Here is a 15,069-nt window from a genome sequence, read left to right on the forward strand (position 1 = left end):
TTCTGTCTTTGTGAGTGGGGTTCCTCTCACCTTCTCCTCTACAACTGCTCATTCAAATGTGATTATGATTTATTTCTTAACATTCTTATTCTTAATTAGCTGGGAAGGTAGCAAGGATTTCAGAATTCAAGATTCATAGTATGTCTTGTAATTATAGTACCAGAGTATGGGGGTTTATATTTAACAGCCCAAGAGATACACACATACACACAATTACAAAGCAACAATTTTCAATTATTTGCCATTGGTGGACAAGGGAATAGAGAAGTAGTTAAACCCCAATACTGGATCAAAAAATCATTTCTAGTTACCTTTGAAAGGCAGCATAGTGCAGAGGAAAGAAAAATGGACTGGGAATCAGAGGATTTGTATTCAAATGCTGTCTACTACAGAAACTGCTAATGTTACAGTGACTAGAACTCTGGGTCTGGAGTCAGGAAGACTTGCGTTCCAAGCTGGCCTCAGAAACTTACTGCTGTGTGACCCTGGGCAAGTTACTTAACTTCTGTTGGCCTCAGTTTCCTCAACTGTAAAATGGGTTAGTAACACCTACCTCCCAGGGTTGTTGTGAGGATCAAATGGGATAATATTTATAAAGTGATTAGCAGAGAGCCTTAGCAGAGAGTATATAGTAGGAGTTTAATAAATGCTTATTCCCTTTCCCTCCCTTCCTTTTTCCCTACCCATCATGATACCTGAGTGACCTTGTAATGGAAATGCAAATTTTTAAGATCTTCCCTGCCCCTAGGCTAACCGTGCACCTGGAGCCTGGGGTGGGAGGATTGTTTTTCAGTGGATACTTCTTGATTGGCCAGTGAGTCAATAAGGTTGTTACATTCTCTGAGCCAGGAGAAGGCTATATAAGCCCTGATGTGTAGCTTTGTTTTGGGGCTCACTTTGAGAAGTGTTCTGTGATTTGATCAGATGAAACCCTGGAAAGCCATTGTCCAGAGGGGCCCTCCCCCCCATACAAAGTCTGTATACTTTGAAGTTTGGAGTGCTGACCTTTTCCCCCTGAACTAGGTGAACGATACATATCTGACTGATTAAAGTAAGCTTGTTAATCCATTTTGAGTTGCTTTCCTTTATCAAAGCAGATGCAAGAATCTGTGTGAGCAGCGACCCTGGGGTGCTTGCTGCTACAGACCTGTGGTAAATCACATCACTTCTGTTCCCAGTTTCCTCATCTGTAAAATCAGAGTCTTGAAATTTATGATCTACATAATCTCTTCCATTTCTACTTCCTATGATCTTATGAATGGATCTTTGTATTTTAATATGTGCATGTATGATACTCTGGGGATACAAAACCATTTAAAATAAATGTTGAAGCTATACTGTGAAAACCAGCCTTGAGAAAGGCTAGAAAGTTGTTTGCTTTCCTCATTCTAGCCACCTGCTCCCTTCTCATTTTTTGTTCTTATTCCATATGAGAGGCAGACATCACTATCTAGGGCAGCTAGGTGGCACCATGGATAGAGTGCCAGGCTCGGAGTCAGGAAGACTTGAGTTCAAATGTGACCTCAGATATTTACCAACTGTATGATGCTGGGGCAAGTCACTTAACCTCTGTTTGCCTCAGTTTCCCCATCAGTAAAATGGGGATGATTAAAGACACCTATCTCTCAGGGCTGTTTTTAGGATCAAATGAGATAATATTTGTAAAGTGCTTAGCTCAGTGCCCGCCATGAAGTAAGTGCTATATAAATGCTATCTATTATCAGATGATTGTCAGCAATGCTGGCCTTTCTCTTTCTACACTTGCTGCAGTGTGGTCCTTGAGTTTGGGGCTAGTAAATGTTCTGGTTTTAAAGAGTCCTATTGGGCCTTGTGTCTACATGGATTAAACAGGGAGTAGTGTCATCCTCACGTCCTTGCTCTTAGAATTATGGTCACTATTAAGAACTTGACCATGAGATTTTCTGAGGATAATGCAGAGGCAATTATGGTCAAAAAAAAACACACACACAATCAAAAACCAAAACAACACCAAACCAAAAACCCACAACAGAAGAGGGGAGAGAGAGAGAGGAACTGTGAGGATGAGTGCATGCTTCTGCTGCCCCATTCTGACTTTTGGGATGAGGTCTCCTGCTCTTGAGATGTGACCTTGTGGTTTCCTGCTCTGAAGATCACCCTCATGGCAGGCACACACATACACACTTGCAATGAAGGACTTGCGACCCCATGTGACCCACTCAGGTCCCACAGATGTACAAAACCTGATCCCCCCCAACCTATTTGAGCTTATCTCCTACCCCTTTTCCCCAACTCACACCCTTCACTTTGGTCTCCTGAACTTTCCCCTAGACACCCCACTTAACTTTGCCTCTACATCACAGTTCACTGCTCTCTGGGAGAGAGCAGAGGGTGATGTAGGACCAGATTGGGAAGCAAGAGATCTATTTCCTTCTCCTGGATCTGCCACTAACTTACTCTTTGACCTTCTCTTGACCTCAGTTTCATCATCTGTTAAATGAGGAGGGCAGGTTAGATGGTCTCTAAGGTGAGCAGCTGTGGAAACACATAAATAGCAGGATGTGTGTCTTTAAAAAGAAAAATGCAAGAAAATCAAGGACTAAGGGCTTCAGCACAACTTAGAGGTGGACTTCAGGCCATATTCAGGATGGATTCCTGGCTTGACACTGTGCACCCTGGGACTTCTACCTGTAGTCTGAACCCTAAGGTCAAATTTCAAAACAGAGACCTCCCCACCCTGCCCAGAGACATACCCTCATTATGTGGGAGGTGAGGGGAAGGAGACACATGGGGGGAACCGCATCTCTAGCACAGCTGTGGAAAAATGTTTCTTGGTTAAGACCACACGTGTGCTAAGTCACGGCTACTCTCCTCCTCCCCAATTGCTATAAAATTAGAAGGAGAATCAGAACAAGGTTGTCCCAGGGTCTCCCCAGATACTGGGGACCTGTTAACTCCTCAAGGCCCAAGGTGCTTATTGGAGTGTGGTCAGAAGTTTCCTTTCTCCCCCTCCGCTTACCGTAGCCTGTGGTGGGGAGCCCCAGATGTTTCATTCGGTTTTTGACGAGCTCAGACAGCTCCTGCCGCTCGGAACGCCGGTAAAGGCTGAGGCGTTGCTGGTTGATCCACTCGGCTGTCTTGCTGGTGTTCTTGTGCCCTTTGCGGCTGAGCCTGCGGGCCCACTGCATGCTCTTGCGCCGGAGGAGGGGGTGATCGGACTGGTCGCTGGCACAGGAGTTGCGGTGAGGGCGGTGGTGGCTGGTTCCACTCCCTGACCTACTGCCCCAGGGCTCCTTTACATCCTTGGTGTCCTCACAGTCCTCCACATTAACGGAGATTTGTGACTGGAGAAACCAACGAAAATTGGCAAGGTAAGGAGGGTAGGCAACAGGACAAAGTGGACAGAAACACAGAACTGGGAGCTAGAAGGCCTGGGTTTTCATCCCAGCCCTGACACTAAGCTGTGAGGCATGTCTGTACTCTTCTTCATAGTGGCCCTATTCCTAGAGCAAGGGGAGATGGTTTTTTTTTTTTGTTTTTTTTACATCCTCTGCACCTCTAAGAGTCTACTTTTTTGAGTATGGCCTACTTCCAGACTATGGATCATGTCAGAGGACTAGCTGAGCTAAAGCATCATCAGATTGGAGGCAGGGTATTGAATATTTTTGACAATAGTAACTCTCCCCAAAAGTTGATGTTCCGTGCTAATAGGGAGGTGGAGAGGTGACCTACACTGATGAAATCGTGATGTTTGAATTAGGGGTAAAAAGCAGATATTGGATAACCAGAGAAACACTTGTACAGAACACTTAGTATTTGTGCCACATAATGATAAATTACTCTATTCAGCACATTATTGCAAACTGTTGTGATGGTAATGGGAATTTGAAGATCTTCCCTGCTCCTTAATAAGCCTAAAGGAATTTGAAGACCTTTCCTGCTTTGAAAATGAACTCTGCCTCCTAACAGGCTGAATGTAACCACATGGAGCCTGTGGTCGGGGGAATTTGCTGAAGGGTGGAGCAGAGCCCACAGGAAGCTGGGAGTAGGAGAGCTAGCTAGACTGGGAGGAGGAGAGCATGTTTCCTAGGGAGACAAATAGTCTTGTGAGTCAATATTGGTCTTGTATTGGTTTGTGGGAAGGCTAAAGAATGCTGTGGCTCTCTGTGCAGTTGTGGCTTATTAACTTCTTTGCTACTATGATGGAATTGGCTTACTGGTTTGGGGATTTGGTTTTCTGGTGTCAGAATAAATGTTTAGTTTCTGTCTTCTATATGGAGAATCTGTTATATTTTGTGATTGAGCACCACGCAGGTATGTTTATAGTGATCGTGGGCACTGTGAATATTGCACTGGTGCTACAACTGTCCTCTAAGAAATTGTTTTCATTTGTTCTCTGTTTTCTTCACCTTGTTGCCCCAAGTATACCATGGACAGAGAACATGATCCTTCTTTTACTGTTCCCACAGTGCCTATAACCCAGAGATGGGGCTGTCAAGGAACTCAGTAAGTACTTGAGTGGACTTGGAATGACTGGCATTTTGTTCTTTCATTGCAGTAGGAAAGCAGAATAGAGTTAAAAAGAAGCAAAACACTCCGTTCTTTGGCCACACTACTTCATGTAGCAAATCTTTAAGAACATCCTTTCTCCTCCCTGCTGCCCCAGCCTGAGTTGGGGCCCAAAGGATCTCTGCCAAAGCATAGCATCTTTATCTGTATCAGTTCATGCAACCTGGGACTTTATGGTTCAGGTAGGATTTTCTATAATGATTGTGAGGCACCAAATTGGCTTTTTAAAAAATTCAATGAACATTTTAAGGGCAAATATTACTCACCTGGGCTCTGAGGTCATGAGGCTGTACAAAAGAAAATTACATGCAGTTTGGGTTAATTCAGAATGTAGCACCAGTCTTCCAGACTCTGCTTGCCCCCCGGCTAGGCCCTAAGTCTTAGGCCAAGGTCCACAAGAGAGAGCAGGGGCTCACACCCTCTGAACTGAACACTATAGAAAATCCTTAGAATCAGATAATCTGATTTCTCTGATGATTACACCAGCTGGCAACACAGGGGCTTAAAACCAGACGGTGCAAATCCATTGCACACTGAAGTTGATCCAAGATCTCAGGGGATCAACTTAACATCCTCTAAAAGGAATGCCTCTTTCACCTGCTGTGTTAAGCCATATTTCTCAGCTGTTCCACTGTGTATCACCACGGGGACACTGGCTCCTGATGCTATAGCAAATTAGCATCTAAATACTGTGTCCACAGCAGGATGGCATCCCGAGGATTTAAAAAAAACACCACAGGTAAATTAAAAGAGAAAAAGCCAAAGAACAAAAGAGTAGAGCTGGCAAATGCAGAGATGCTGTGGCTTTGTAGGTCCCAGGAGTCATAGAAGGAGTTATGAACCAGGAAGCAAGGGACTTGAATTAGATCCTTGGATTTGGCACTAACTTTTTGGGTTTCCCTGGGCAAGTTCCTTCTACATCCTAAGCCTCAGGCTCAGCCATCTGTTAAACAAATGAGTTGGATTAGATGATCTCTGAGGTTATTTCCAGCTCTGATATTGTATGTGCCCATAAGAACTAAACTGAATTTCTCAGCAGTGAAATTCCCAGCAGCACTGATGGAAAAGCTTCTCCCCCAGGATATTATGAGAGTGAGTCATCTGAGTTGGCAAATTCTGGTGGTGGCCACTTAGTAAACTCCAGGGCTTGGTTCCACTCCCTACCTCTGATGTGGAAAACATGTGAGACTCTGTCCTATAGATGCCAATGGGGATCTCAGCACTGGATGAGCAGAGCTTCTGAAAGAGGCGGCCATAAGTCCGGATCCATAGGTCATCATCAGTGATCTTCATCTGGGGCAAGAAAAAGTTTTAGGAGGGAACTGGGCACTAAGACTGATAAGCATATAAGGATCTCTTTAAAATGGAATAACATGCACACTTCTTAGTCTGTTCCTCAAAGTCCTTGTTCACAATTTAGATGTCATCTACTTTTTTTCACTAGTGCACACTATACTCTTTATGGAGCCTAACCTAGATTATTTGGTATTCCCCAAATATTCTGTGCTTTTCTCCCTATACACCTTTGCTTACATTATTCTCTATGCCTAGATAGATACCATCTTCAAATCCAACCTCTCATTCAAGACTCAGGCCAAATTCCAGTCCAGTCCAAACACTGGTTAACTACCTTGTTAATTATGTTAACTACCATAGAACAGGCAAGGTACTATGCTAGGTGCTAAGGGTGATAGATACAATCTAGACCTTACTCCCAAGGAGTTTACATTCTTTTAAAAAATTCTATTTAATTAAAAATTTGTTTTAAATTAAAAAAATTAGGAGCAAAAGACATATAGAAATGATTTAAGTACAAGGGAGAGGTCCAGGCAAAGGGCTATGAGATTTGAGGGATGGGAAGAGATCACTTTAATCTGGGCCAGTAGTTGTTAATAAAGGCAAGGTGATGGCATGAGTTAGATCTTGAAGAAAGGGAAGGAATTCAACAAATGGAGATTTGAGAGATACATTGTGGTGGTGGTGGCCTCAGCAGCCACGATGGTGGTAAATTGAGGGAAGGTAATCCATTCCAGGTGTGTGGGATCATATAAAAATGGCACACTAGAGAACAGCACACTAGAGAAGGGGAATATGGTATAATCTAGTTTGACTGCAGTGTATAGTGGCCAGAAGGAGAGTAGTCTGAAATAAGCTAGACTTAGTATTTTTGTGTTATTCTATAGGTAGTGGTGAGCCAGATTTTTTAGTAAAGCAGTGGCAGGATTATAGGAAGATTATTTGGGCAGCAGTATGAAGATACTGGAGAAGGAGTGAACTGGAGACCAGAAGACCATTCCAGAAAGGTTACCCTTCATTGCAGACCATCAAGCAATGGTTGGATGATCACTTATTGGGTAGGTTATAATGGAAATTCCTTTTGGGTCTAGGTTAGACCATGTGACTGCTGAGGTTTCTGTCAGTTCTCATACTCTGTGATTCTATAATTCTTCCATCACAGTAGACCATAGATAGAGCTTGAACTAGGGTGGCTACTGTAGGAATGGAAGTGGACCAGATGATGGAGATATTTCTAAAGTAGAATTACCTTAACAACTATCACGTACCTCAAACTCAACAAACCTAAATTTAATTGTTTTCTTTTGAAGTTCTGTGTATTTTATTTTATACATTTAAAAATATTATTATGAGATGGGGTCTGTAGGCTCCATCAGACTGCCAAATGGGTCCAAGTCATAAAACAGATCAAGAATCCATGATATAGAACTGATGGCACTTCAGAGGCTATGTTGTTCCATAGCCCAACCCCCTCATTTTACAGATGAGACTGAAGTTTTGGTGATTTGCCCATGGTCATAAAGGTGTAAGTGAAACAGATGGGATTTGAACCAAGGTTCTCTGACTCCAAATCCAATGAATACTCTTTCCATTGTACTATCATGCTGCTTTTCTGAGAATCAAAGATGAGTCCAGTGCCAAGGGCCTGAGGGAATGGGAGGATGGAAATGCCATTACCACATATAGAGGTTAGGGGTTGGGAGAAGGACAGATTTTAGTAGGGGAGGAGACAATGAGGTTGGTTTGGGCCCTCTTGAATTTGAAGCATTGGTCCAGGACCTCTAAGTGGAATATCCAGGAGGTCAGTAGAAATATGGAAGAAATCATCACTTACGGCACAGAGGTATCCTGATCCTGGGGTTGTGTCAAGACCCAGCAATAATCTTGTAATTGAGATCATGTAGTCCTTCACAAATGACTGGGAGGAGATGAGGAAAGGATAGATAGGAAGCAAGAATGAAGTAAATTGACCCAGATAGCATACCCATCCCATCAAACACATGTCTCTAGACTGTCATCCACAGGGCCTGTCATCCAGCAGACTGTTGCATATGTGAACACACACACACACATAAACATCCATAGGAATGATAATGATCTGCACTTAGCCCTCGATAAGAGGTGAGAAAATGTGCTTCTCCCTTTTTTGCAGAAGTGGGAGCCTTTGCAGGTGGAATATTGGATATACTGTCAGATACAGGTGATACATTGGTTGGTTTTTTTATACTGCTTCCTCCCCCCCTTCCTTTTAACTTTTCTTTTTTTGTCACAATAGATGGGATGGCTTATGAGATGTGGGGGAAAGGATACATTTGAAAATGAATGTGATGTAAAGACATAAAGTATCCATAACTTTTTTTTAAAAGGACATGCATATGGGGTGGCTTGGTGGCGTAGTGAGTAACAGTGCTGGCTCCGGAGCTGGGAGGACCTGGAATTGGTTCCGGCCTCAGATACTTAACACCCACACACAAAAAAAACTGGCCGTGTAACCTTGGGCAAGTTACTTATCCGCAATTGATTTAAAAAAAAAAAAAGGGACATGCGTAGCACACAGAGAATTTTCCCCCTACCCAGACAAATTCCACAAGGCATTTCCCCTTGCTCTCTCTTTGCTCCTCTACTGATTACCCATGGCTGCTCAGACCTCATGGGGCAGCAGGCTTATCCTTCTCTTTTGCCTTTCCTTTAGTTCTTCCTTGACCTGGGACCAGATCCCACAGGGCAGCCAGTTGGGAAGAACAAAGTGATTGTTCATACCACTTGGATGACCTGGAAATCGCCAACTACCAGCCTTTCAGAGAGATAAGAGAACCACCAGCTTTACCATATGTCCTCCCTCTACATCCTAAAGTCTTCCAAGACATACTATTAGCCCTGTTGATATGAGCTCCAGACCCCTAGCTGATCTGCCCTAAGCAATACTGCCCTTAGAACTTTTGGGTCTTTCTATCTGACCTATCCCTGAATTCTTTTGTAAGAATTATCTCCTCCAATTAGAATAAGGATCATCTAGTTTTGTCTGTTTGTATTTTCAGTGCTAACTACAGTGCTTGGCACATAGGAAGCACTTAATAAATGCTTTTTCATTCATTTAATTTAATTTCACTTCATTTCATTTATTTCTACATTAAGGCATAGAAGACATCTGCATACAGAGTCTACCCCATTCCCAAAACACACATCAAGAGTGACAGTTCACATTTGGACAAATATACATTTAGCACCTGCTGAACACACAGACCCACAAATTGTTATATGCATGGACAGACATACACTGGCTTTCTGTACTGTACCTCCCCCCAATTCACACACAACACACAGAATGTACAAACACAGAATTCCTCTCTCATCCAGGGGAAGCACTTTGAGTTATCCATTTTTTGCGGGTGCAGATCTCTCTAATGCTTCATAACTCACCTGATAGAGCAAGGTATCCAGCATGCTAATGCTGAAAACTCTGCCTGCTGCAAATGGAAGGCGGAACATGAATGCCAGATTGGAGCCATTCTCTCTTTCCCTCTGTAGGAAAGAACAGAACATAAAGCTTAAGCATCATTGAGAGGGAAAAAACCAGAAAATAATAGGGGCAGGGTCCCCATGAAATACCAAAGTTTGGTTACACCAGAGGGGAATCTAGGAAAAAGCCCATACACTTGATGGCAATAATTAAACTGTTCCTTAAACTTTTCCTGGATTCCTTCAAGTGTACTCTGAAAGACTTAATTTCTATCTCTTGATAATCCCCTCTTGTCTTTCTTTAAATTTCTCCTTAGCTTCCAAGATGGAGCTAACAGCAGCAGGGTGTAGAGTAGGTTTGGTTCTTCACAAAATCTTGAGGTTAAAACCCAGGGGCCTGGCCAACACAAACCCTACCTTTTCCAGTTTGGAAAGAGCCAGTGAATAGCTGTCTTTGGCTCGGAACTGCATGAACCTCATGTTTGATGGATGGGTCAACTCAGTTATGATGCTGAGACTTGGGAATAACCTGGGGAAAAAGACAGACAGGAAGGGAGGATAGCTATCAGGAAGGAGAGTTGTCAGGGTCTGGGAATAAAGGGAAGGTTTCCCTAATATATAGGTGTCCTAGAAAGGGAGGCCTAACCTGTAGGCAGGAGTAGAAATTTAGGCTTATAAGATTTTAGAATTGAAAGGAACTGGAGATTATTTAGCACAATATTGTCATTTTTCAGGTTTTCAAACTAAAAGAGAACCAGAAAGGGAAATAAACTTGTCTCTTGTTTTGGGTCCCCCTTAAAATGTGGCATATGAAAATGAAAAAAAGACTCCAGGTTGGACAAGATGGTCTCTAAAGCACCTCCATCTCAACATTCTATAAAATCTTGACATAATCCAATCAAGGCAGAGGACAGCATTAGATTAAGAGTAATGGGATCTTGGTATAAATCTTGAGTTTGTTAGGTCACCTGTGTGACCTTGGGAAAGTCAATTTTTCCTATTTGTAAATAATAGTGTTAAAACTCAGAGGGGTCAAACACATGGTCCACAAGTCAGATATGGCCCACGATACTCTTGAGTATGGCACAAACCAAATTAAAATATAATTGGGAAAGACATAACATGATAAAAATATAATAACACATAAATAATCTTAGTACATGGTTTTCTAAGTCACCATGTGACCTGCAGGGACCCTTTTGTATTTTTTTTTGCTCCCATTTTTTCTCTTTGAGTTTGACACTACTATACTAGATGATCTCTCAGTTTCTTTCTAGTTGTCTATCCATTGATCAATATAGTCTTGGATGTTGTCTTCTACCAAGTCCCATGAACACAAAGGATTTATCAGGCTAGTTACTTGTCACTTTAGAGGGAACAGAGCACGGCAAGAATGAGATTCTGATAAGATACAGTGAAGGAGAGGAAGATATAATGGTTCTAAACCAGAGAGGGCAGTGCTGGGACCACAATATGTTCACTCTGGACAGTGAATCATGTCCCATCTTCACCCATACTCACCGGAACATGGTCTGCACATTTACGATGGTCTTGGCGTCTGCCATGTAATCCTCCTCGGCACTCATGGTGCTCTCCTTGTCCACAACCACCAGATTATCAGCGTATATGATACCACACTGTAGTAGGCTATCCAGGCTAGGAGAGGCCAGACACATCACACAGAGAGAGTGTTGGAGAAGTGAGACCAGAAAGGACTGAGACTCTGGTGGGAACTAGACTGGAATGTACGCTGAGAAGAGATACTGAAGGAACGGGGCTGGACGGAAGCTGAGAAGCTTGAGGGGGACATGAATTGTGAAGAAATCTTGAGAGGATATGGGCTGGACAGGGGCTGATAGGAGAGCCATCTATCACACACCAAGATATCATGCCACAAAACTTGAGAGAAGGCACCTTTCAGACCTCCTTCTTGGAAAATTTTGGAGCCTTGGAATTCAGCCACCATCCCATTTCCTTTCCTATCTATGGGAGATGTTCCCATGTGGTTATGAAAGGTTTGGATATGATCCACATTTCTTCCCTTGGCTTCTAGGGGCAAGTAAGGAGGAGGGAAAGCTTGAGTAGGAAATGCTTCTCTTTCCTCCAGTCTACCACAACTCTTAACATTAGTCCTAATTAGCATCTGATTGATTATATATACACATATATAATTGATTTTATATATATAGGAGAAAACTCAAGGGAATAAAAAGTGAAATAGGAAATAGAAGAAGCAAAGAAGAAGGGGCATGAGGAAGAAAGGAGGAAAGAGAGGAGAGGGAAGAAGAGGAAGGCAAGTAGGAAGGAAGTCAGTCCTGTAATTCTTAGTTATTTCTAAGATATTCTGGCATGGGACTAGAGAGGGCATTGTAGCTCACTCCCACTCTTCTCTGTGAGGCCCCTTCTCTTTTTTCTACCTTACACAATGCAGTTTGACTCTTGAACTGACTCTTACTTGTCAACTGAGCCTTCCATATAGTAGACCATAGGGAAACAGCAGATAGCTTCGAGGAAGTGGTGATCTGGCCTGTGGGAACACAAACACCAAAGATCAGGGAAGAGATAAGCTCAAAGTCCTGAAGCTAAGCCTGGTACAGTCACTGATCACCAGATTTCTCTGGCCCTGGACAGCTTTAGCCAATGTGCAATTTTGGTTGATCTGGGATTGAGTGGAACCAAGGAGGGAAGGAGGCTATGGTACCCAAGATCTAATGGGCACTATTCCTTGGACTTTCCCTTCTGTCTTATCCCCAGATATGGCTAGCTTAGGCATGAGCTGCCATAATTAGACATAATCTACCATTATCCCATTGGATCACTCTAGGGACATATAAATTCACTGGCCAAGATCCCCTGGGGGTTAACTATTCTGTTTAGGAAGGGAATAATAAAGGCAATGTACAGTTGTGGAGAGAGTACTGGCTTTGAACCATAGTATGGTAGAATTTCTGAATTAAATGAGGTTATCTAGTTAAGCAGAGGTCATATAGCTCATTCCTGAGCCGAGTCTCAGACAGGTGTTCATGGAGCCTCTGTTTAAAGACTCCTCTTGGTTTAAAGGGTAGAGGTAGGGTGAAGGGACCACTGCTGTCCAAAGCAGTCCATTCCAATTTTGGGCAGTTCTAACATTAGGATGCTTTTCTTTACACAAAGACTAAATCTTCATTTTGGCAATGTCTAGCCCAGGGGTGGTGAACCTGTGGCCTCAAGGCCACATGTGGACCTCTAGGTCCTCAAGTGAGGGCCTTTGACTGAATCCAAGCTTCACAGAACAAATCCCCTTAATAAAAGGATTTATTCTATAAAACTTGGACTCAGTCAAAAGGTCACACCCAAGGACCTAGAAGGCCACATGCAGGTTCCCCACCCTGAGGCTAGCCAGTTTCTAGCTTTGTCTTTTGAGACCACATAGAAATGAGCCGAATTCCTCTTCCACATAACAGTCCTTCAAACACTCAAAGACAAGTGCTGAGTCCTGTTTCAGCACTCTTAGTACCTTCCCAATGTTTTATAGTCATCTTCTCCAAGTAAAGCATTCTAATTTCTACAGCCTTTAGTCCCCTCACTGTCCTGGCCACATTCCTCTGAATGAATTCTAACTTCCTAAAATGTGCCACTCAGAACTGAAAACAACACTCAGTGTGTGGTTAGAATAGGACAGCAGACAGCAGACACTGCCCTTGTTCTTGATGCCAAACCCCTCAATGTGCTCCACATCAGGATTGTTTTGTGTTTTTACTTTTTGCTTCCATATCATACCATTGAATGATAGACAATGAATTCATAGTCCAGTAAAATACAACTTAGTTTTTTAAAACAGGAATGGCTCTCTAGCTATACCTTCCTGATTTTTTTTTTTAAGCAATCGGAGTTAATTAACTTGCTCAAGGTTACACGGCTAGTTATTTCTGGGTATGGTGCTAAGTGTCTGAGCCCGGGATTCGATCTCCAGGTCATCCTGACACTGGAGCCAGTGCTGTTACTCGCTGTGCTACCTGGCCACCCCTACACCTCCCTGATCTTGTACTCATAAAGTTGATTTTTTTAACCTGAGTGTAGGATTTTGCATTTGTCTTTATGGAATTTTACCTAATTATATTTGCCTTATTGTTTTGCTTATTAAAATCTTTTTGATTTTGTCATTCCACAGAGGAGCTATTTCTCTCAGCTTTGTGTCATCTACAAATTTGACAAACCTGCCATCGATGCCTTCATCTATGCTACTGATAAAAATGTTAAGCAGTAGAGTGCTAAGTAGGCGTTACAGTAGAAGCCTCTTTTCTAGCTGACATTGAGCCATTACAGGCTATTTTTGGGGTCTGATAATTAATCCCACTGAGAATCTACCTAACTGGACTCATCTTGCCTTCATCTCTCTGTTGTATGTAAGAGAATAACAGGAGAGAGACTTTGCTGAATATTGTTAAATGACTTCCACATTTTCTCCTTATCTACCAGTGTAATAACTCTGATGATAAAGGAAATTAGTTTAGCCTATTTTAAAATAAATTTCTTGGGACTTTTGTTTTGACATCATGGTAATTTCTGTATATATCCACTTGACCAGGATCCCCCATTTCCCTGTGAGCATTCCATTGTAACAAGGACCAACAGTAAAACCAAATCACCCAGAAAGACTGCACTGGACAGCATTTGCTTGATGAAGTCATGCGGGTTCCTAGCAATTAACTTCTTCTCTACCAAATGCTCATAAACTCTACTTTAATAATAAATTCTACAATCTAAGAATCAAAGTCAGAGTCACCTGCTTTCAGTTTGTGAACTCTGTCCTCCTCCCTGTTTAAAAAAATTGGGATGACATTTGCCTTTCTATATCCCTCTCCTTTTATCCCCAGCCTTTCAAAGCTTGGAGGGCATCATGGTAAAGTGAAAGAGTGCTAGATTCAGAATTAGGAAAGACCTGAGTTCAAATTTTGTCTCTAAAATTTGCTAGCTGTGTAGCTGTGAGCAAGTCATTTTAACTGTCTGGGTTTCAGTTTCTTCATCTGTAAAATGTGGATAAAAATACCTATAATACCTCATGGGATTGTTGTGAGGATCAAATATGATAAAGAAGGAAGGAAATAAACATTTATTAAGCACCTAGTGTGTACCAGTCACTGTATAATATTAACTAATATATGCCAGATACTTTATAAATGTCTCATTTGTAAATATTATCTCATTTGATCCTCACAACAACCCTGTGGTAAGTGCTGTCATTATCTACATTTCATTATTATCCCCAGTTCTACAGTTGAAGAAACTGGGGCAGACAGGTTCTTTAACTTGCCCATGGTCACCCAGCTAGTAAGTGGAAGCCAGATTTGAACTCAGATCTTCCTGACTCCAGGCCCAGAGCTGTATCCACTGTATCATCTATTTGTATGTAAAGCATTTAGCAGCCCTTAAAAAAGCATGGCATTAATGCCAGCTATTATCATTATCATTGTCATGTGTGGCCATCACGCCCACTATTTCTTTCAGTGCCTTGGCTCATCCAAGCCTAGGGGGTTGACCTCGCCAAGACTACTCTCAGTAGTAGTCTATATGGACAAAATGGAAAGGTGAGAGCTAGAAGACAGTATGTAGTAGAATGGATTCTCGCTTGGTCGAATGACTGGCCCCCACAGGACCCTTGAATGTTTCAGTGTCGGCCAGAGGGGAGGTCTCTAGTAGATAGAGGCCCCTACTATAGCCTATCTACTACTATCTGTCTGTTCTCTTACTGTCTTTACTTGCCATGGGTTTCAGCTGTTTTTGTTC

At 42.4% G+C, this 15,069-nt stretch overlaps 1 protein-coding gene across 6 annotated transcripts in view; it reads right to left on the reverse strand.

The window, feature by feature from the left end:
* Positions 1 to 15,069, reverse strand: part of KCNT1 (potassium sodium-activated channel subfamily T member 1) — a 227,642-nt gene that overhangs the window by 12,225 nt on the left and 200,348 nt on the right. For 4 of the 6 annotated variants that reach the window (XM_069108351.1, XM_069108354.1, XM_069108353.1 and 1 more), the window contains 8 exons: positions 11,759 to 11,830; positions 10,825 to 10,959; positions 9,721 to 9,832; positions 9,265 to 9,366; positions 7,679 to 7,762; positions 5,713 to 5,841; positions 4,815 to 4,835; positions 2,999 to 3,323 (listed from right to left, as the gene is read on the reverse strand). In XM_069108351.1, coding sequence (XP_068964452.1) covers positions 2,999 to 3,323; positions 4,815 to 4,835; positions 5,713 to 5,841; positions 7,679 to 7,762; positions 9,265 to 9,366; positions 9,721 to 9,832; positions 10,825 to 10,959; positions 11,759 to 11,830 — 980 coding nt within the window. The remainder of the gene's footprint in view (positions 1 to 2,998; positions 3,324 to 4,814; positions 4,836 to 5,712; positions 5,842 to 7,678; positions 7,763 to 9,264; positions 9,367 to 9,720; positions 9,833 to 10,824; positions 10,960 to 11,758; positions 11,831 to 15,069) is intronic. The other 2 variants (XM_069108355.1, XM_069108356.1) reach the window with 2 other exon arrangements.

This window comes from Petaurus breviceps, unplaced genomic scaffold, assembly GCF_028583685.1.
Source record: "Petaurus breviceps papuanus isolate PSGF00001 unplaced genomic scaffold, PetGlider_PUasm1.0 90383, whole genome shotgun sequence".
Lineage (NCBI taxonomy): Eukaryota > Metazoa > Chordata > Mammalia > Diprotodontia > Petauridae > Petaurus > Petaurus breviceps.